This window comes from Nannobrachium achirus, assembly GCF_963921795.1.
Source record: "Nannobrachium achirus genome assembly, chromosome: 1".
NCBI lineage: Eukaryota > Metazoa > Chordata > Actinopteri > Myctophiformes > Myctophidae > Nannobrachium > Nannobrachium achirus.
This window is the reverse complement of record NC_137810.1, coordinates 38,786,674-38,810,156: the sequence shown is the minus strand read 5'-3', so window position 1 is coordinate 38,810,156 and position 23,483 is coordinate 38,786,674. Positions and strand designations below refer to the sequence as shown.

Genomic DNA, 23,483 nt, shown 5'->3' with positions numbered 1-23,483 from the left:
ATGATCTAATTTAACATTGTTCTGGAGCAGAGCGATTACTGAGACAGACTCAGGGGTCTGTCTGGGGGTCCCAGGTGAGGAAAGACCCCAACCAAAGGTCAGAAGGATTATTCTGGCTGCTTTAAAAGTATAATAAATGAACCCAGGAGGTTTTAAAACCTACAAAACAACTCTAATATTATGAAATTAGGACATTAACTGGCTGGCGTACTGTTCTGGGAGGTCCCAAAATAGATAACCCCCAGAAAGGGGGTGGGGGTCCGGAACATTTTACACCCAACATTTACTCATTTGATTCCTTGACCCAGAAAACATAGGATTGGCATGTTTAATTAAGTTTCTAGGTTGTCCAGAAGCCAAGATAGCACAAATGATGTATTTTATGTCGGCCATTTTGAACGTCCAAAATGGCGGCTTTGCAGGTGTCTGTGCAAATGGGAACATTGATTTTTGGATTCCCCATGCTCTGAAGATTCCAAAAATGTATAGTTTTACAAATCTTCACAAAAATCAGACAAAAATACATAAGGAACCTGACTAATAGACCTGTACATATCTACCCTTTTCATCTAGTTCTAATGAAAACAATCGCAGAACAGGTTCTGGATGAGCCCCTTCATAGTGGAAAAGAGGCATAAATGACACTGGACTGGATTAGTTCAACTCTGTACATAATTTGATAGTAGCCTTTATTAATCATGGAATATTGTAATTTTTGAAATTTGCATTAAAAAATGACAAACGTGCATTCATTGTTTTTTTCCCCTCCCAAAATAATTTGCTTTTTGACATAAGCAACCTTTATTGACAGTTTTCACAACAAAGGAACAACAATGAATGCTGCGATTAATCTTCACTGCAAATGAGACTAATCATTCCAATGAACTTATCATACCATCATGTCTTGTTTGAGTTGTTTGATATATAAGATGCACTTTGATGCGAATAACATGTATAAACAGTTCAATTCACCACCGGTTGTCAGTTAACTCAAAACTTTCTGATGCCTTTGTTTGCTAAGTGGATATGCAACTATACTTCCCAACAAGACCACAAGTGCAGGGACTACATTTTTGGACTCTGACCTGTGTGACTCAAAGGTCAAATCAGTTTTCATGATTTGGGGGGGATAAACAATTGCCTCATGAACATATAGTTGCTGTTGGGCAGAGACCTCGCCATATTTTAACTTTTTTTTCGCCCCTGTAAATTAAAGCCCTGCTTGATCATACGTGTCAGTGAATTAAAAGTAGCTGATCTACCAGCTCGAAAGGAGTAACTTGTAGATCGGCTAGCTTTGCTATTTTGAATTTATAAACCGACAAAGTTTATATGATTAATATCACTTGTACACCAATAACCCATTTGGATGGCCAGTTGAAAAGACATCTCTTCCCCCCAGTAGTTAAAGCTGCACTTAAAGCTTCACTTTGGCTTTTAGGGCAATATACTTATGCCATATTTCAGAAATAGCATTTTTACAAACTCAACGTGCAACTTCATAGATATGCCATTTAAAAAAAATCCTGACAAGTTTGGAAGATTTTTGAAACTTTAAAATTTTACTTTTGACAATTGTGGATAATTACTGAAACGTGAAACTAATGGTTTACAAAGTCGTTGTGGATGCCAGGTTGAAGGTGAAAGAATGTGGTGAAAGATGATTGCACACATGAAAGTAAACAATATAACAAAGAACTCTCATTGCTGATCAAACAGGCTAAATGTTTCTATTTATTAAGCATGTCGATTTCAAAACGTGTCAAGATCTACTGGACAGCGTGATTGTCATCTTGTTCTTTGTGGTAAAAAATATAAAGCAAGGAAATGAAGTACACAGAGGGACAATTCTTTTAACTAGAAGGAAATGGAAATAAAAACATTACATTCTCTTTAGGGTCGACTTGACTCGACCTTCTCGCACGTCACTGGCTCTCAGCGTTGGGTTTCAGGGAACCCACCAAGGATCCAACTCTTCAACTCTAAATGGACCTTTACGGGTCCACTTGTACACACTCAAGAGTCCAATGAACAGAGAGGATTTGTTTACAGAGTAGATTGGGGTCCCAAAGATAAAAACAAAACAATGGTATCAAATGGAGGTCTGTGGTCTAATGCAGTGATTCTCAAAGTGGGGTACGGGGGGGGGGGGTCCCCAGCTAAACATGTTAAAATATGATCACAAACATTTTATCCACTTAATCCATTTATACATTGACTATTCAAAAATTGCTGATATATAATAATATAATAGTACAGCACGGCACAACACTTGGAATATGGCTTGGATTTTTTTGTGTTTAAAATGTTAACATTCTATTCCACATTTCTACAAAAAAAGCCCAAACAAATGGTACAAAAAGCCAGTTGGTTGTGACGAAATCTAAGTCATTTGAGCTTCTACATCTACTTTTTTTCCCCCTTTACAATCGTTTTTAAATCTTTAGGGTATATATTTTAACAAATCTTCTCTTCTGGGGGGGGGGGGGGGGGCAAAACGTTTTCAGATGGGGGTCTGTGGCCAAAACCATATCAATTTGGGGGTCCTTGACATGAAAACGTTTAAGAAGCTGTGAACAAAACAGTATTGGAACCCCAATCTACAATCCTGTGCAGTTCCATTTTTACACTCAAGAGTTACAGACCCAAAAGGGTAAATTTTTGGACCACATGGGAGTCCCCATACCTGATGTTGTCAAACCAACCGCTACACAAAAAGGACTTAAAAGTAAAAGTACATGATGTGACTGACCTGAAAACAACATGGCACACAAGCATAGCAAAGGAAAACCTCGCGCATCATAGCAAAATTATATACGTATATATGGTGGTAGCAATTCAGGGGATCGTATAAATAACCTGGGTCACAACTTCTGGGATATAGGGTCCTAAAGAAATCTGAAGCGTGATCAAAGATCAAAAGTCCAAAAAAAACCTTGAATAACAAATTAAAGTCAGTACAAATACATCTTTTCTTGCCAGTCTAGTCCCAAGAGAAGGAAGGTGGCTCGCCTCGCTTCTGATCGGTCATCACATCTCACAATACATACTGGCTAATTCTGACAATTGTCATATTATACCTATCTTACATTTTAAAAAGAAGTAATAAAATATGACATGATCAATGTTTTGGTAATGATTTGGGAGCCCTGTGATGTGCTGGTACAGTATTTACGTTGGGTTCACCTACATTCATGTTTGGTCTGAAGATTGTTTTAGAGGCACTGGGTTCACGCAACTTCTTTTCCTGTTCAATTTCAACTGGGATCCCTCACTAACGTCACCTTAAAGACTATATCGGGCAGAGACCTCTTCTCTACATATTAAAATGTTTTCTTTATTCGTAAATGAATGCCCTACTCGATCATACTACAGCATCACTCAAAAGCAGCAGATCCACAAGCTAGAAATGCGGTGTGAAGCAATGGGTTTTGAGCTTCAGCTACCTTTGAATTTGAACCCTGAAAAGTAACGGTTTTGGACATACTGTATGAGGTTTCCACCCGACAGAGACGATACACTTAGTTGAGCGGAGTCCCCCAGGGCTCTATACTAGCCCACCTACGTTTTACCCTTACACCAAATCCCTTTGCCCCGAAAATAGCTGATCTACAAGCTCACAACACGTTGTGTGTCGCAAATGTTTGCACCCCCAGAATAGGGATACTAGAGGTAAACAGCTAGTGTAGGATGAAGTAATAATAAGGATTTGTTAGGAAGTACATTATTCATCTGTATTAAGCACTTAAACTCAATATACATACTTGAATGGAGTTCCCCAGGGATATATACTAGGCTCCCCACCCCCCTCCCCCCTACACTTAATATGTCGGCCGCCCCAGAATACAGGACTTTAGCGTTCATATGGTTATCTTCTTCATTCAGAGGTTGGTTGCATTCAGGTTCCGGAAACAGATACACAACCTTTTATGGTAAAAAAAAAAAAAAGAAAGAAAAGAAAAATGCTTGTGCCTCCCCAAAAACCAGCAGGAACTTGAACCCGTTTCAAATCCAACTAGACTTTCAACAGGGCCTCAGAGTGTTGAAGGTCGTGGTAGATAGACCAGTCAATTAGACACGACTCTGTACCAGCATGTAGCTGGGGTGGAAGTGGAACTACTTGTCCTGGAAGCTCTCGTTTTCCCCCCAGGAGGATTTGGGTAAGAGGAGCGCCGTTTTTCTTTTGTCCCATACATCACTTGACAACAAGGCAGACACGCCGACAGCAGAGGCCTGAGGTTGGCGAGTGCCCGCAGCGGGCGGCTGATAGCCTGCACGCGCCATCTGAGTTGGCAAGCTGGGGTGGACAGAATAGTTTATCACGTGACGCAACACAAGCACACGTGTTTGTTTCCCAGCCATGTTGGGAAAAACTAATATTGTGTCTCGGAACATTTGGGCGATGCTGCGTTCTCAATCTTCCAGCCTAAGCCACCTTCCTTTTCTCCTTCCTGGTTTAACCACTTAAACCCTATATCCTTATTTAACTCCTCAGTGGTCTATATATACTAAATCCCCTACATTCCCTCCCTATAGACCAAAGTATCTCTGCAGAAAATAGCCAGTTCACAACCCCATAATGCGCCACATCGCAACACGTTATGACCTTGCAGGTTGGCTATTTTTGCCGAATATTGGACCCAAAGTAGGGACGCTTGTGGATAATGAATGCACCAACATATCGCTAATGACACCAAGTTACTATCCCCCACCCTCCTCGCCGCTTCCGGTCACTTTAAAAACAGGGATTTTGTACGACGTCGAGGTTAAAGTTCCCAACATTCACAAGAGAATTCCCCTTTAAGCAAAGCCGTCCTTTTAAAGCCATCGCCAAATCTAAGCATACATAATAAGCAAGAAATAATAATTCTCATAATCCTCTGCCCAAAAAACACGGGGCCAAAAGCATCAGCCCCTTCTAAAATATTAAAAAAAAGAAAGGTTTATTTTGTTTCCTTTTTTTTTGCTGGAACTTCAAAATGACATTGAGTAGAATATTCAATGCTGGTCGCGTTTAATAATTTCTTCTTTTTTTGTTGTGCTCTGCAATAAGAAAGGTATTCCTAAAAAGAATCGTCTCATAGTGGCGGTGTAAGCCGGGGGGGGTCCCGGGTTTGTCCGCGAGTCACGCCTCGAGAATCCTTCCGTCTGAGATCCTCATGCCACTCTGCAAGTGACGCGTCGTCCAAAAACCACCCGTTTGCAGTTTAAAGAGCCGTTGAAAAAGCCAAGTGGCGTTTCAATGCAAAGTTCTTTAACGTCAGACATTTAGGCGCAGAAACCATTTTCTATGAATCGTTAACGTTTCCCAACCAACTCAAGAGTTGAACGACGAGGAGAAAGCGTGTCGACTTGCTGCTGCTCACTCTTGTTTTTCAGGCTCGCTGAAGATTTTCTCTTTGGGGGTGGGGGGAGTCCAGAAGTTCACAGCCGCTGCTTTTCCCCTGCCGTCCTAATCTAAATGATCACAGGGAGGGGAGGGGGTCTCAAGCGGCTTCAAAAACAAATAGACTCCAGGGGAGGATTGGGGTGTGGGAGGGGGGCATCGCCAGTGTGATGGCGTTCCTTTCTACAAATTCAGCTCGAGCACTTTGACTCCTTTCCCCGCTCTGACAAAATGTCAGTTTTTAGCCGACCGCTTCCTCGTTAGCGAACAGGGGTGTGGGAGGGAGTATTGTGGAGGTGATAGGAGGAGACGTGGGGAGGGGGCTGGTTGAGGTCACAGCCTCGTTTACATCCCCCCACCCACCCAACAAGAGAAACCGTTTAGAAGTCTCCTGACTTGCGGTTTCCTCGATGTAGCGTGACCACGCTGCCCGCCGTTTTGAGTCTTCTTTGCTTCTTTCGTCACTTCGTCCCTCGAGTCCGGGCAGCGCTCCGTCGCTTTCTCCCTCTCTCTCTTTTCTCCATCTCTCTCACTTGCCGCCCGTCGCTTCACTCGTTTTCTCGCCCTCTCTTCATGATTGGTTTTGGTTTCGCTCTCCCGTCGCTTTTCACAGGGTGGTTGCTTCGGTTGTAGCAGAGGAAAACAGATTGTATCCATTTTGTGTTTTTATCATTACCCAGATTAAAATGTGGACGAACTAAGCTCCACACAAGCCTAGCTCCGTTCTTCCAGTAACCTGAAGGAACAAACGAAGAGGAACACGTCAGATATCTGTCCACAAACTCCAGGGTCCCAGTATCATGATCTTTTGACAAAACCTGGCTGATGACTAAAAGAGGTGCAACCATAATGTTGGTCGCGTCATATAAGAACTGTGTTAAAGAAATAAACAAATAAGCCAGGTGACTTTATTCATATGGATATGAAGCATCAACTGGGGGCGAGAATGTTCTAATTTATCCAATTTCTCCCCAGAAATAGCTGATCTATCCCCAAATAATTTTGTGGGGTCCCCAGATGATTAACTTAATGTGCAACATTGTTTTCTTCCTCAACAGTAAACAAACCAACATAAGGTTTAAGTGTATTGAGGGTATATGCACATTTCTAAAGTGACAATTGAAGTACTGTTTAATACCTCTAAAATGACAAATGGCCAAATTGTCAAATATTAGAGGCAGAAATTGTGAAAACTAGCAGATCTACATGCTCACAGCATGTAGATCTGCTTTTTTCACAATAAAACCGTGTCATACAAAATGTAATGCCTCAACTCTTAGTGCTCGTCAGGGTGGTGGGGGGTCCTCTGTTCAAATATGATTATTTTGGGGATTATTTTGAAAGGGTTGACAACCACTGGTCTAGTGCACCGTATTCAGTCTTCCATGCAAGGTTTCTGCATCAAGGTTAAGGTTTAGCCCCTGGCGCCCTCTTAAGCAGTAGTGTGTGTGGTACGTACGCTCTAGTACTGTGACAGGCCGGTCACCCCACCATGCTGGTATGCTCGTTCACCCTGGTACGTGGAGTCTTGAGACAGAGCCACGTCCATCTGCGACTTGAACTCATCACCAAGGTAACTGTCCTGTGACACAAGAGGGACAGAAACACAGTGTTGAAGCCATATTGTGGGACTAGGGATGGGACAGTATGAACATTTCATCTCACGATTAAGGGCCCTTCAAACGAGGCGCAGTTGCCGTGGAGGCTTCCGCTAGGATCAGCGGCGGTCGCGCCGCGGTGTTACACAAACACACTCGCTCAGCGAGTAAACGCTGCGCGGTATTTCCGCCTCTAAACTTCTCCGCGCAGCCGAAATAGCCGCCCGCCTCCCAATTACAAGGAGGCGTTGACCGCGTATTGTCTGGAACCCCCTTTATTGTGGCCAAATGAATTGTTATTAATAGTATTGTGATAATCAAAACAATATGTTTAAATGAAAAATAAATAAAATGCATCATCAAGAAACAATGCGATGAGTCTCAACAAGGTCACATTAATCCTATTATGCATTATTATCTACAGCACAGCAATACAAATGTTACGTTGCACAAATATGATGGCTTCTCTGTCATAGAACAAAGTACAACAATTAATTACTCAGCAATATACATAGACAACATTTAATTACACATTCCACTTGATACTCCCAAAACAACAGATGGTGAACAGATGGATTCAGGAGGTTTTACCTGGGAGAGAATGGATGGATTGAGGTTTCTTACCTGGGACAGTTCAGGCTGGGAGAGGCCAGGCTGGCTCATCTGGGAAGGCTGGCTCATGGAGATGTAGCCTTGAGTCAGGGGCCCCTGGGAGAAGGGCTGGGAGGCCCCGTCCTGGCTGGCTTGGCTGGTGGGGCCGTTGGGCCCCTGGCCTCCGGCTCCCTGGCTGCCAGCACCGCGTCCCCTCTGCCTGCCTCCGCGGCCCGGCTTCCCCTTCATACCTCCACGGCCTGGAGGCACCAAAATCACTTCAGTCAATCACGGACGTACTGTATATCCACAATGTGCAAAGTAATGCTGCACTACAACATATACCGATGGCTCATTAATAACATACATTTTACTGCAATTAGACAATGCACTATACACAGTGATTAAAGCAAATACATAAATACAATAATCTCTTGAAATAAATGTTTTGTTCGGCCAAGTACCAATCTGTGAGTTGGAATGATGTTGTTTTGGTATTCTCATTCTAAACCTATTCTGCGTTTCCCATTCAGACAGGTTGATAAGGTGGTATCTGTACTGTACCTGCGATGGGTCCGTTGCTCTGGCCCAGGTACCCCGGCGGGGGCATGGGGGGCATGACCAGGTTGAAGGGGATGGGGATGTTCAGGGACATGTGGCCCGGCCCCGCCCCAATCATACCGATCTGGTCGTGAGTCTGGAAGTACATGTTGGATGGACGCCCTGCCGAGAGACACACGTTATTACACTGTTGGACTAGAACGTTAGATAAAGGTGATAAAGGTGGATAGAAATGCAGTGTTTCCAACAATGGAAGCTCTTCATCGATTAGATCACAGGTTCCCAAACTGGGGGTCCTCAGATTATTTTAGGGGGGTCCTCAGATGATTAACTTAACCCATTTAGGCCTAACCTATAGTTAGGCCTAAATCAGAATGTAGCCTACAAAAACAAATATGTTGCAACATACTGTACATGTACTGTAAGCCCCTCCCATACACTAAAATGTGTACCCGGCCTGAATGGGTTTGTGCAACATTGTTTTCTCACTAATTTCTAAAGTTACAATTGAATGATTTAAAGACCTTTTTAACTCATTGATTGCCAAGGCCCGAGTTTCCCGAGTTATTACAGTAGTCCCAGGCTGCCACAGCCCGAGTTTCCCGAGTTGGAAGCCATTTTGAAAAAAAATAAAATAAAAAAAAAATTAAAAAATTCAAATTTTTTTTTTATAAAAAAAATGTCTAAAAATGCCTCAAATGTATTAGGCATGATCGCAATTGCGAAATTGCATGTTTAGCCCCATAACAAACACATCTTTCAAAATGTCAAAAATGGCTGTTTTGTCTGACTTTGAAGGCTTGTATCTCATGAATGCCTGAACGGATTTCCAAGCGGATTTTTTTGTTTGAAAGCTGTTAAAAAGTACTACACATATGGTGCATCATCTAGGCATGGGTGTGCACGATCCGTGCACTAAAAATTGATCCGTGCACTAGAAATTTAGGAACGTGGCATCCTGGTACTTGGCGGCCATCTTGAAAAGGGCATTCAATGAGTTAACACAAAATTGTCAAATATCATGTAAGAAAGAGGCATACATTATGAAAATAGTGGATCAACAAGCTCATAGTGAGTGGGGGAAATGTCACGGTCTGAAAAGTGTGGGAACCCTTGGATTAGACTCACCTGGGTTGCTGCGGTCGTAGGCGGAGCCTGGAATGAGAGCCTCACGGGCGTCGTACATGGCTGTACTCATGAAACGTCCCCCCTGACAACATACATCAACACATGTCAGTTGTTACTGTGCACAGGCTTCATGAATAGTCTCTCATCTCCATATTCTAACCTTTTTTTTTTCTAAATGAATGCCCTACTTGATCCATACTACAGCGTCTACACGAAAGCAAGAAAAGTAGCAGATCTGCAAGCTCGTAACACAGCTCTAAGCGACACGCTTTGAGCTTGTCGTTCTGTTACTCTTGATATTTTAATTTGAATCCTTAAAAGTAACAGTTTTAGACATGAGGTTTCCACACGAGAGACTATATGCTTTTTCCAATAATAATATTCCAAAAACCTTTTTTTTAAAAAGAATTGTCCATGAGTCACAGTGAAATGTCCAGAAATTCACATGACCAGATGACATGCTCTACACCACTGGTGCTCAACATGGGGCCTGGGGACACCCGTGGGGTTCCTCAGCGAAATGATTGACAGTTGGGAGCCAAATGGACACTTAGGGCCTTTGCAACTCCAAACCCGGCCGGAAATATCAAAAAGCTTGCAGATCTAGTATTGTAGGTGTTAACTCACAGGGATGATGGTGTTGAGCCGCTTACAGATCTAGTATTGTAGGTGTAACTCACAGGGTTGATGGTGTTGACCGGCTTACAGATCTAGTATTTTAGGTGTAACCCACAGGGATGATGGTGTTGACCAGCTTACAGATCTAGTATTTTAGGTCTAACTCACAGGGATGATGGTGTTGACCTGCTTACAGATCTAGTATTGTAGGTGTAACTCACAGGGTTGATAGTGTTGACCGGCTTACATATCTAGTATTTTAGGTCTAACTCACAGGAATGATGGTGTTGACCAGCTTACAGATCTAGTATTTTAGGTCTAACTCACAGGGATGATGGTGTTGACCTGCTTACAGATCTAGTATTGTAGGTGTAACTCACAGGGTTGATGGTGTTGACCAGCTTGCGAGGCTTGCTGAACTGCATGAGGCTCTCTCGCAGGTTGTTGAGCGGTCCCTCCACCAGCACCTTCTGCTCCTTGTAGTAGTTCAGCAGGTGGTTCCACAGAGGCTGCTTGGAAAGGGCCTTGGGGTTCCCCACGATGATCACCCCATATCTAAACACACACCGTGATTAACAAGAGAATCGCCCACATATCTAAACATACCATCAACAACAAGGGTCAGAGAAGAGGGAGACAGTGAGGGGGCCACAGACCTTACAGGGCTATTTGTACACTGTCAAGAGTTATGGTGGTCCTTGAAATGTAAAAGTTTGATGTTTGAATGTTCATTAATATGCATTGTCCTGTCTAATTAAATAAACAAAAGTAAAGTAAAAGTATTTATTATCTTTGTACCATACTTTAATTATGAGAGGAGATGTATGTATGTATATGTAGAAAATGGGTAAGCTTATGTGTAATGTGTAATATGTCTGGAGTCACACTGCCCTCTACTGGCAACATTGGTGTACAACAGCTGCGTTTGTATGCAGATGTTGCTTTTTTCTTTTATTATTGTTTGTCGTTTACTAGAGCTGCTACAATGTCTGAGGAACCAAAACGAAAATCTGTACCCGTCCCGTACACAAGACACAGCTGATACTCTGTATCTCATGTGACGAGCTTGTAGATTTTCAATGCACAACATGATGTGCAACCAAGTATAAATCATGAAGAAGGGCTAGGCTCCACACATCACTAGTGTCAGGCAGCAGGGCGGTCAGACTTACTTGGCTCTGGTCAGCGCTACGTTGAGACGGCGAGGGTCGTTCAAGAAGCCGATGCCCTGGTGCTCGTTGGCACGGACGCACGACAGGATGATGAAGTCCTTCTCTCTGCCCTGGAAGGCGTCCACGCTGGCGATCTCCACCTCCTACAGGGAGAGAGCAGGGACAAAAGACACACATTGGAAGAGGCCCTGGTCACACTTGGCAATGGCATTCAACTAATGGGTCCTGGGTCAGCTGGTCACACGTTTTACTTGATGGCCCCGAGGATGGGTGTAAACGCCTTCAAACCCTGCCCTGAGAGCTGATCGCTCAGGGAACCTTCGGGGACGACTTGCTGGGACACATGAGTCCACGTGTAGCGAGTAGGGATGAACCACTTTTTCAGCCATTCGTCGGTATTGGCCGATGCTCGCCTTGTTGATTGACATCGGCGTATCAGCAATTATAACACTGGTTTATAACAGTGGTTCTTGTACATCTGCCATTTAAACAAATACATACTTTAAAGTGTTTGAAAAATGTTGAATACTATTTTTGTTAAGACAAATCTTTTCTTTTGGAGGTCCCTGGCACAAAACATTTTCAGACTGGGAGGGAGGGATCCGCAGCCAACAAAAGAGTTTGAGAACTACTGATTTAGAAGGCATTGTTTTTAGAATCAGCCTCAGGTCTTAAAGGTTTAAAAGATGAAGAGCTGGAAGTTGTTCAGTGTACCTGGTAGAGCTTGGTGTGCAGGGAGCCACTGAACTGCATGTACTGGACCAGGTAGGAGCGCTGGCCCTCGTAGGGTGTGATGATGCCGATCTGGTCCGGCTTGGCTCCAGCCTTCAGCAGTCTGGTGGTGATCTTCTCCACGTTGGATGCTTCCGTCCTACAACACACACATGAAAATGACTTACTGGTCTGCAAATAAGGAACAGAAGACGGTGGGACGGTCGTAGCTTGGTGGGTAGAGGAGCTGTCTGGTAATGACAAAGTCACAGTCCGCCCATGTCCAAGTGTCCCTGAGCAAGACGCTTATCTGCCCGACAACGTCAATTATGCATAAGTGACCCAAGTCTTTTCCAAACAGACACATACTGTACATAGTCATGTGTGGAGTCCTTTGCACAGCAGTTATTTAAGTGTTTACCTGTTGAGGTAGGAGGTTCCAGAGCTGGCAATCTCCTCCTGGCCCTGGGTGACGTAGAAGAACATGGGCTTGTCTGGCTGAGGCCACTGGAAGTCAAAGCCCTTCTTGATGCGGTCGCCTGGATGGGATGGAGGATAGAATAGAAGAGACAAACAGAAATAAAATAAAAAGCTCCCGGTGTGTAAAGACCATTATACAATACCTATTTATTACGCAAGTTGGTTTTGGCAATAATTGTTTGAATATTATGTGAATATTCTCAGTTTAAAATGTACAATTCTACCGGTCGGCTCGGGGTCCGTCTATTTCCAGAGAAATATTGCTTCAATTTAGGTCAATTAAATTTGCGCTTACTGGATAATTTCTAGCCTGGAAAACCAGACGAATCTGCCAGTGCGAGAAAACACACAGCTCTCTGCAGTGATATTAGTCAGGCTACACTAGGCTAGATCATCTCAGCATATTACATCAATTTACAACAAGCCACGGGTTGATGTCAACATAGAAGCAAACCAAAGTTGATGGAGGATTATCATTTGCTGAAGACATCCATTACATAAGACTACTGACAACATCACATCCAAAAAAAGAAAATTTGCTAGTCATCATCGCGTCAGTTTGATCATTTTGTCTAGAATGCAACACTGTTGCTTGCCGAGTATAAATTAAGCTTATTACAATAAATATTATTTGATTGGAATGCACAATGAAACATCTGTGAATTAACCGCAATTGCCCACACAGTGTTTTGCCAGGCCACCGTGACTGTGCGACAGCTGTCAATCTCAAAGACATCAGACTTCTTATTTTGTGGCCACAAGAAGATTTCGGCATGCGCTGTAGTCCAATATAAATGTATAAAGAGAGTGGACATGCACTGACCGGCGGTGACTCCGTTCTGCAGGGAGCCCTCGTAGAAGATGTTGGAGGGGAAGGCGCTGAGCGCAGGGTGCATGCGGTACTGGACCTGCAGGCGGATGGGCCGGATCCCCAGGACCACCAGACGCTCAAACAGGGACTGGGACAGGCCTGCCTTGGCTGCCTTCTTACACATCACCACCGGTCCCAGCTGGCAGTGGTCTCCCACCAGGATCAACTGGAGGACGAATTGCAGTTTAACCAATGATGCCATCAAGTCGTTTAAACATTTAATTCAGGACAGAAAATAGCACAATTGACGTCATTCTTTATTAAACAATGCATAATGCAACATACAGAAGATGCACACATACTGTTTGTCAAAAGGATAAAACACAAAGAAGCCCTAAGGCTTAATTACATTGTCGTCCTTTGGTGTTAAGTGTGTGTGTGTGTGCATACATGCATGCTTGTGCGCGTACATACTGTATACCTGCTTGGCCTCCAACACCACAGGTACTGTATTTGTGTGTGTGTGTGTGTGTGTGTGTGTTGTATACCTGCTTGGCCCCCAGCACCACAGGAACCATGCACTCCGGCTCGGTGGCCTGTGTGCTCTCGTCGATGAGGATGGAGCGGAACTGCATCTTGGCCAGACGGGGGTCTCCGGCCCCCACACAGGTGCAGCAGATCACATCAGCGTTCTGGAGGAACACCACAGAGAGGTGGAGAAGCTCCGGGTCAAAACCCAACACACTTTAGTTCAACAGAGTCCTACCACTTCTCTACTGTATGTTTCTCCAACTTATGTCTCCTCTATGTAATGTGGCCCTTTAACAAGATTGTACTGTAGCTTTACAAGCTTAAGATCGCCGTTGTCTACCGTTTGATTGAGCCTCGGTTTCTAATAGTGGCTAGGAGACGAAATGACCCGGAAACAAAACATCCGTTCCCCAACCAGTCCCATTTAACTGTAGAAGAAGCACGCTTTCCTGCGGTTCTAGGTTTCCACAGCGTCACATGGCCGGGTACGCATGAATTGGAGAGCAGCTCGGCCAGAGTGAAAACAACAAAAAGTGAAACCACTGCTCGCTCACACACAGCAAGGGTGTTAAAGCACCGCAACAAATCGGAGCACACGCACGGCAAATGGGCACGCTTGCGATCGTCCTCCAAAAACACGGTAAAAGCACTAAAACCGATCGCATAAAAGCAAATAAAAGTGCTAAAACGGATGTCAAACTTCAAGATTTTTTACTTTCTTTTTCAAAAATAGCCGTTCTGCAGTTTTGATCTTGTAGATCGGCCATTTTGGAAACATGTTGGAAGGTACAAATTGGGACATATCAGCTGCTAAATTGCCCATACCGATCAACAAAGTCAAATAATGTCCGATATATCAGTAAGGCTCTAGAGGTAACCGTCCCGGTCAACATCTGTTGCCCACGTGTGCTTCTCACCATGAGCAGCTCTCTCTCGGCTGTGCGTTTCAGAGCTCGGTAGCGTTTCTCGTCAGCAGACGACAGCTCTCCCGTTTCATCCTTCAACTGCTGCAGCTTCTGAAGCTCTGGCATGCTGAGGACACACACACACACACACACACCCACACACACACACCCACACACACACACACACACACACACACATGTAATATTGTAACATTAGCATAGCTAACAGGATAGTAAACAGAGTGTCCAGTCCACACAGGTCAGACTTTGATTAGTAATCAATCCTGCCACTGACCTGTCCATGTTGCTGATCTGGTTGTGCAGAGCCAGGAAGGAGACAGGAGAATCGATGGCCTCTCGGCTCTTGGCACAGAGCCGGACCACCTTCAGGCCGGTCTGGTGGATCTTCTCGGTGAGCTGGTCCACAGCGATGTTACTGGGAGCACACACCAGCACTGGCCTGCAGACCGGACACACACACAATGGTGAGGAAGGAAATATATTGCAGACATAATGACTAAAAGTGTTCATTAAAACCTTGCCCATCTGATCGGTGGGCCACGAACTTTCGAGATTCTCAAATGAGCCCTGATCCAGAAAGGTTGAGAACCACTGGTATAAATGATAAAACGTGTGGTTTAATGGATGTGTTACCCGTTGCCCTGTCGTGCCAGGTGGTAGACGATGGTGGCTGAGGTGACGGTCTTCCCTGTGCCAGGAGGACCCTGGATCAGACTGAGAGGTCTCTGTAGCACCGTCTTCACAGCGTAAACCTGGTTCAACACAACAACAACATTGGTTAATAACACTCTTTCAAACACTAATATGCAGACCAAGCACAAAGCTAAGCTTAAGAGTTTTAAGGGCTTTTCACACAAGCAGCTGCTTTGACGTGCCTTGTTCATTCGTTGTCAACGAGACGCGGGCGGGCAGGTAGGGAGGCCTTAGGGCCAATGGATACTCCACTTTTAGAGATTTTTGAAGCGGTGAAAGCCGCTTCCAAGGAGTGGCTTTGTCTGTCCTGTACATGTTTTTTTGAGGATTCCCATAGATTCTCAACGAGTGGCCTTGTCTGTCCCGTACATGTCCCGTGCATGCAGAATTGAGGATTGGTCAAGCTTCACATGACAATTTGGCCCTCCAGACACAAATTCATTCAGAATTCATAAATATATAGAACTAAAGCACATAGAAAGTATAGATCTAGAACACAGAATGTATAGATCTAGAACACAGATTTCATGGCTCTAGAACACATAGAATAAAAATTCACCGCTTCACTTCGAACCGAGGTTTGATTTCATTTTATTTCGGTTGGGCTCTGTCTAAACTACAATATGACGTCATTCAGTGGTTCAGGGGGCTGGTACAGTCCAGTCAGTAATTCGGCTGTTCAGTGCTGCTGAGATTTTGTGACTCCCCGAACCGAAATGAATTTGTCTCTAAAGTGGAGTATGCATCGGCCCTTATGCATAGGAAGGTGTCTTTGGTTAAAAACAAAAAAAGGAATATAAGATGAAAACCAAGCCACTCTTCCAAAAAAGTTAAAAGGGTTTAATCATCGCTAGTTCATCATGGCTTTATTTTTTGACCTGTCCCAATGATTAACTAGGTATATAGCCTTATATTAACACTTTTTGTAGAGTGGCTTGGTTTTACATATTCTAACTTCTAAGAGGTTATTATTTTCTGCTCGCCATATTAAAACGTGTTTATTCCCACGAGGAGCACAAAGTGTGACCTTGCAGAAGCAAGCGAGAGCCGAGAACGCAGACGTTGTGTCGCTCCCCATCTGAAAAGCCCTTTCGCGTGACCAGGTTTTTAGAAGTGATGTACAATAACAGATCTTCAAGTTGCTTGCTTCAGAAATCATTTTTTTTTTTTCCCTAAGATTTGTTTTTGGGCTTTTTGCCTTTATTGGATAGGACAGTAGACTGACAGGAAATTGGGGAGAGACAGGGAGTGACATGCAGCAAAGGTCGCTCGGATCGGGAATCGAACCAGCGACGCCGACAGGCATTGATGCCGAAATGGCAATACCTATATGGTATGCGCCTGGTCCACTAGGCAACCAGGCGCCCAGTTCTTTTTATTTTTAAGATACTGTATATTTTTTTGCTTTTCTGCCTTTGGATAGTACAGTGAAGAGAGGAAACGGGGGGAGGGAGAGAGGCAAAGGCCGTCAGGCCGGGAAACGAACCCTTGACTCACTGTCACTGTCACATCAGGACAAAAGTTTTTCATCAGGACTTTTGTCCTGATGAAGATCCATTGATCGAAACGTTGACGAGTAATAAACTTTTTTGGAGCGTAACCAGTGTGCAGAATGTTGACAAAGCACTCAGAAGGCAACAATACTTGTGTGTGTTACCTGAGAGTGGTTGAGGTCAGGCAGGCCCTGGGCAGTGAAGCGTTTGGGCAGTTGACATTTAATGATGACATCCTCCACCTCGTGGCCCAGCAGCTTGTGGTAGATGTAACCCGACACCGACGTCTCATCCACCGCAAACGTCTTCAAAGCGCTTTGCATCCTGGGACACCAAACAAGACGCGTTATAAGGGAGGCAGGGGGGAGTCATATCTGGAGGTTGTTTTGCTTCATGTTTGGGGACAAATCTGCTCCCGTTCTGGACCCAGTAATATCTCTGCAGGAGTCTAGCTATCTATAGGGGCGGCATAGCTCAGGGGTAGAGAAACCGGGTTCCCGAAAGGTTCCCAGTTCGAATCCGGGCTCCCCCTGAGTTAATGTCGAAGGGCAAGACTCTGAACCCCTAATTGCTCCCGGTGAGCAGGTTGGTGCCTTGCATGGTTTCCTCCGCCACCTGTGTATGAATGTGTGTGTGAATGGGTGAATGTAATGCACAATCTCTGTAAAGCGCTTTGGATAAAAGCGCTATATAAAATGCACCATTTATACAAGGGTCATTCTGTTGAGTCCGGAGCTAACACAATCACAATGCGACGCGTTCCTGATTTTTTCGGCTTAAGAGATTTGGTGTAGTGGGGGAAAAAAAGAGCTGACCTAGTATAGAACCCTGGAGGACACCGTTAAACTCAGAATATATGGATTAAGTGGTCCGGAAAAACTGAAGGATAGAAGCATGGCCTACTACATCTTGGCACAATTCAAAGTTTGTTGTACACCCAGGGGTTACATTGACCAAGCTTCGCGGTACGCTTAATTAAATTAACTCATACATAGCCCCGCTCACTTCACACTAGGTGTGATTTTTATAGTATTTTGGACAGAATTAAAAGACTACATTGTTGAGTACACATTGGTCTTCTATCACTGTGGTGAACGTGCAGTGTACCGTTACCTGTCAAAGGAAGTGGATTTCCATACAAAGTCCACCTGGAAGTTGTGTGGGATCTCCACTGGAGCTCCAACACTGCTCCGCAGCTCAATGGCAATCTCATCTCCGTAGTCTGAAAACACAAACTGTAAGGAAGCAACCAGCACGGGCAGACAGCCTTCAACACAGATAAATAATGGAAGTTGACCTATAATTTGGCAAGCTCAAACAATAAATCTGTTAGGAAGTCTGTGTAATAACATCTAAATCTTCCCTGCCTGCAACATTTCCCATACTCAAGGCTGTGATGTCAGGGGTGGAAAAGGCCACCCTGTTAAACTCACCCAACATCCCCTTTTAACAAATATAACAATAGGATGCTTATTCAATAGGGCTTATTTATATAAATATGTATATCATAAATATGTATGTAAACATTGTACTGTGTGTGTGTGCGTGCGTGCAGCAGGCCTGCTGATACAAAGTGAAACTTCTTCATGTTGCCTTTGCTCAATCTGAGAAATGCTACCCTCGTCTTTCCTGTCACCCTAAAAACAGATTGCTTGTAAGTCTCGTCTAGGGACACATTGAGAGGAAGGTGTCCATCTGCTGAAAGGTTGACACATCTACACAACATCTGTGTGTGCGAGAACTACTAAAGACTCCAAAAACCAGGCATCGTCTACACAAGACATTTTTCATCCATTCTTACAAAAGTATTTTACATACCGCTGACTACATTCTAGATATGACAATTGTGAATATCGTCTCTCTCGGGCAGAAACCTCTCATCTCCATATTCTAACTTTGTGTTTCTTCTTGAATGCCCTACTTCAGTGGTTTTCAACCAGTGGTCCCTGAGGAGGTTCCAGGTGGTCCCCAGCTAAATTATGGAGTTGGTAACCAAACGGAACCTTATATAGTGTAGATCTTTAACTCTTGAGTGTAAAATGAAACCAAATGGACCTGTACATTTTTTTTATCCAAACGATAAAATCTTCTACGTTTTGGGTCTGAAAGGATAAATGTAATCAAATGGTGGTTCGTGGCTCAAATGGAGAATACATAATGGACCTTGATGTGAAAAAGGTTGAAAACCACTGCCCTACTTGATCATACTACAGCTTCACACAAAAGTAGCAGATCTACAAGGTCAAAACGCAGTGCAAGGTGCTTCGAGCTTGTCGATTTGTGCTACTTTTGATATTTGCTATTTTTGAATTTGAATCCTGGAAAGTCACAGTTTTGGACATTTGCGGTTTCCACCCGACAAGAGACGATATGACGAATGTTAAAGTGGTGGTGGTCATTTGGTGTCTTCAGAGATACAGACAGAAAGGATACTGTCGGGGACCTTGATCACATGTCCGATCCCCTTCCACATCGGAGCCAGGTCTCCTTTGTAGCGCAGACAGATCTCATCGCCTTGCATCAGACGCATATCTGTGAGAGCCGTACCAAACAAAAAGCCAGTTCAGAAGGAAACCCATACTTACAGCTGAAATTATTAATTCATGATTCATTAATATTTTGTTATTATTATACAATACCGTGACACACACACACAAAATGGCACACAAAAACCTCAAACAAATGGAAAACCTTTGCAAAACAAAACGAGACAAAGCACAGCACGCCACGCCACACAGGGATGCAGGTATGGGGTGGAGATGCTAATGCTGCGTGCAATGCTGAGGGGAATCTCTGTGGTTCTATACGACACAACAACTGGAGGAGAGGGGTGGTGGGTGGGGGGGTGCAATAAGACGAGGATATAAAAGCTGACAGAATTACCACCTGAGTCCGTCTTGGGCAGAGAGAAATAAGCAATCCTCTTTTTATTCAGCCCCAGGTCCCACCTGACCGTTATATTGTCTTGGGTCTGTGGATAGGATGGGAGAAGAGGAGAGGAAGGAAGAAGTGAAGATAGCTGCTATTTTTGGATAAGTGCTATTTTCAGCAAGTGTAAAATCAGCCATCAAGGCCTGCCAAAAGAAATAAATCTCAAGAAAATCAACTGTAGATTTAGTCGTCTAAAACTAGACCAAACCTTTTCAGAGGAATAAAATATGACTAAAACTAAATGAAATGTTATTCAAAAGACTATGATTAAAACTAAATGCAGATTTGCTTGACAAAAGTAACAGTGCGTGACGTTACCTGGGACTCTTTGAGCTTCTTGTCGTAGTCGGCCTCCAGTTTGACCAGCGGGCCGAAGATGTTCTGGTACTGGTAGGCGTCCTCGTAGCGCAGCAGCACGTGCTGAGGCTCCTCGTCCACGCCGGGCTTCTCCAGGTCCTCCAGGGTGGCCCCAGGGTTGTCCTGAGGAGGGGACGAGTCAGGGAGGGACACTGCCTTATTAGGAAATCCTAACTACTAGTGTAGCCAGTATAGGGCTGTTAGAGTTAAAGGGGGGCATGAATGAAACCCTGGGTTTTTTTTGTAGTTCAGACTATAGCCAGGTAACAACTAACTAACATGGCAGTCTGCACAAGGATGTAAGTAATTAAGAATACAAAAATCCCACCCCCAATATTGCTGCTCCCAAATGCACATTTACTTGGGTAACGTTTCGAGCTACCAGGCGCTTCCTCTGAGGAAGTACACTGTTACTGTTTTTGATCCAGCACCCGGCCTATACTAGTAGGTTTGGGATGAGCGAGTGTCTTCTCTCTCAACTAAGAATGTTAAGTAACACAGCTGCAGCTAATAAGGCTTTATTCTATGGCACTCATTCGTAAATAATGGGTGGCATACCACATTTCCTGTTCAGGTTAATTTCCCCTTAGCTTTTTTTATTGGCTTGGCAGCAGATTTGAAATGGAAACCCATTTAGAAGGTTTGATGTGTTTCAAGACATTTTCACTAGCGGCAGCATCACCGCTTGTGGTACAACAACCTGTGTGTGTGTGTGTGTGTGTGTGTGTGTGTGTGTGTGTGTGTGTGTGTGTGTGTGTGTGTGTGTGTGTGTGTGTGTGTGTGTGTGTGTGTGTGTGTGTTAAGTGTGTGACTTCCTTTACAAAAGCATCATGTGATGCAACAGTCTCTCAACAGTCACAACTTATCATGCGCTCCACTGGAAGGCCTTTGATTTGATTCATTTCACAAATGAAAATAAAAACATTATAAATCCCAGATATCTCTGTATGTTATTCCTTCACATACATGTATCTCATGAAAATATCCAATCAGAGAGCTAAGCAGTCATGACGTACTACCCATCTACAACAAAAAACACGGGTAAATTATCATTCTACTGCACTGCCATCAGTGTGTGGAATGCCCTGACAGCATCCTTAAAAATGGCTTTGCATCCCTTAAAAGAATACGTTCAGGAAGCCAAAGAAAGCCCATAGAAAGGTGATGGCATTCACTGCCCAGTTTCTTCCCTTCTTTTCTACTTTGTACATATAGTGTTTCATATTTGTTGATGATATTGTATGTTGGTGTTATTTTTATGTTATGTTGATTGGTTCAATACATAGGACCACAATGGAAACAAGTCTCCAGGACTTTTTTGTGTTATCCTTTTAGCCTTACCTTGTGCTGTTTACATTTCTGCCTAATATAGTATTCAATCAAACGTCACAACCAAGGAAATACAAACTATTAATTACACGCATAGAGGGTTTTATCTTTGAAGGAATAGGCTGCCTGCCTTACCTTCCACAGCTCCTCCAGCTTGTTGATCTGCTGGGCAGTGATCTGGCGCGCTCGGAGCTGCTCCTGCTCTGACGGGATCTTGACCAGCCAGGAGAGGAAGCAGCGGTCCTGGATGAGAGGCTGCCACTGGGAGCTGTCCCAGTTGATGTCCTTCAGGCTGCTCTGACTGGCACACGGCTGTCTGCGTGGACACCATCACAAACACACACACACACACCGCAGCAGCAACGCATCCCAAGGTTGGATTAGATAGAGGTGTTTAAATTAAGCCAACAACACCACTGCCCCCCCCCCCTCTCTCTCTGGAAAATGATGTTACAGAAATCAATGTAAACTTTAAAAAAACAGGAGTTCACTCAAGAAATTGCTTATTTTCAATTGGGTGAGCCATTTCTTTAAGATGTTAAGATATATACTCATGTACAGTATATTCCATGACAACACAATAGAAATAGAAACCATTTGTGAATAGTAGAACTTTTAGCAGCCCTGGATAATAAGTAGACTCTGTTTGTGATAAGGAATGCCAGGAAATCAGAACCGTGGAATGTTCAATTAATTGTTTAATTGCTCAATTTAATTGGGTAAATTCTTGCCCATTGATTCATTGATAGTCAATTCATTGTTGACATCCCTAGTCATGGCGACTTAGAGCTTTAAACCATTTAGACGCCTTGTAAATCCTAACCTATGTTTTCTGAGAAAAAAATTATGTTGCTATATATCGTCTCTGTTTAGGGTGGAATCATGTCCAAAAATGCTACTTTTCGGGATTCAAATTCAAAAGTAGCAGATCGACAAGCTCAAAAAGTGTTTATTATCTATACTATAATTTTGCGAATGTCTGAGTGAGTGAGTGAGTGTCTGTCTGTCTGTCTGTCTGTCTGTCTGAAACAGCGTTTCTCCTCAGTGGCTGGAGCAATTGATCTGAAATCGCATCACCATTAGCATATGAACACACCTGACATAACTGTGAAGCCCGTTTGTCACTTTCACAAATCATATGCTGTATATTAGCATTTTTATGGTGTATCTACTATCTATTCTGCATCTAGCATGAGGCACATCTATTCTGCATCTAGCATGAGGCAACATGTTTAACCAGCTCTCTCTGTGTGTGTGTGTGTGTGTGTGCAGGCAGGCGGGTGTGTGTGCAGGCGGGTGGGCGGGCGGGCTGGGGGGGGGGGCAGTTGCTCTGTAGCCATTAAACGAAACGGGTTTCTTACATTGATGCTCCTACATCATGCAAGCACCAGTTAAAGTTACTTTCCATCCCTCATACTGTGTGCACAGTGCACATCCCATAACCCACACACTGCACATCATTTTGGAGCTCATATCTTTGAACGGGTAAGGGCTATCTATACTATAATTTTGCGAATGTCTGTCTGAGTGAGTGTCTGTCTGTCTGAGTGTCTGTCTGTCACAGCGTTTCTCCTCAGTGGCTGGAGCAATTGATCTGAAATCGCATCACCATTAGCATATGAACACACCTGACATAACTGTGAAGCCCGTTTGTCACTTTCACAAATCATATGCTGTATATTAGCATTTTTATGGTGTATCTACTATCTATTCTGCATCTAGCATGAGGCATATCTATTCTGCATCTAGCATGGGGCAACATGTTTAACCAGCTCTGTGTTTGTGTGTGTGTGTGTGTGTGTGTGTGTGTGTGTGGGTGGTGGGGGGGGGGGGGGGGTTGGCTGGCCCTGTTAAGGCCCGTTCACATTGAGCCGATCTCGGGGCCGAGGATCCCCGACCAGATTTCGGGAGGACCCCCCGGGAAAATCGTTTGGTCGGCCCCGGAATCGGTCTTGGGCTTGAACAGTACCCCGACACGATCGGATTATGTTAATTAGCTTTTTTATGACCTCGGGACTCGTCGGGAGCACTCACGATAATATCAAAAAAGCTTGATATTGTCGGGTCATCGGGTAGGAATCCTTTACAATTATTGTCGTCTGAATGAGCTCACGGGATTGCATCAGATTATATGAAGCCAGCTCCTCCCTTTTTTAGGCTGCGCAGA

General features: G+C 44.0%; 1 protein-coding gene across 2 annotated transcripts in view; it reads right to left on the bottom strand.

Annotated features, from left to right (window-relative positions):
• Nucleotides 1-620: 620 nt before the first annotated feature.
• LOC308292090 (regulator of nonsense transcripts 1) overlaps nt 621-23,483 on the bottom strand; it is a 32,956-nt gene continuing 10,093 nt past the window's right edge. The window contains exons 5-24 of one of the 2 annotated variants that reach the window (XM_080734321.1): nt 21,452-21,632; nt 19,949-20,110; nt 19,583-19,670; nt 19,118-19,231; nt 17,813-17,921; nt 16,864-17,023; nt 15,147-15,265; nt 14,788-14,952; nt 14,505-14,619; nt 13,605-13,748; nt 13,069-13,282; nt 12,187-12,304; nt 11,769-11,925; nt 11,055-11,197; nt 10,263-10,437; nt 9,265-9,346; nt 8,140-8,298; nt 7,609-7,835; nt 6,846-6,968; nt 621-6,122 (exon numbers count right to left, since the gene is read on the bottom strand). In XM_080734321.1, the coding sequence (XP_080590447.1) occupies nt 6,849-6,968; nt 7,609-7,835; nt 8,140-8,298; nt 9,265-9,346; nt 10,263-10,437; nt 11,055-11,197; nt 11,769-11,925; nt 12,187-12,304; nt 13,069-13,282; nt 13,605-13,748; nt 14,505-14,619; nt 14,788-14,952; nt 15,147-15,265; nt 16,864-17,023; nt 17,813-17,921; nt 19,118-19,231; nt 19,583-19,670; nt 19,949-20,110; nt 21,452-21,632 (2,752 nt within the window). In that variant the 3' untranslated portion in view covers nt 621-6,122; nt 6,846-6,848. The remainder of the gene's footprint in view (nt 6,123-6,845; nt 6,969-7,608; nt 7,836-8,139; nt 8,299-9,264; nt 9,347-10,262; nt 10,438-11,054; nt 11,198-11,768; nt 11,926-12,186; nt 12,305-13,068; nt 13,283-13,604; nt 13,749-14,504; nt 14,620-14,787; nt 14,953-15,146; nt 15,266-16,863; nt 17,024-17,812; nt 17,922-19,117; nt 19,232-19,582; nt 19,671-19,948; nt 20,111-21,451; nt 21,633-23,483) is intronic. The other variant, XM_080734322.1, reaches the window with a different exon arrangement.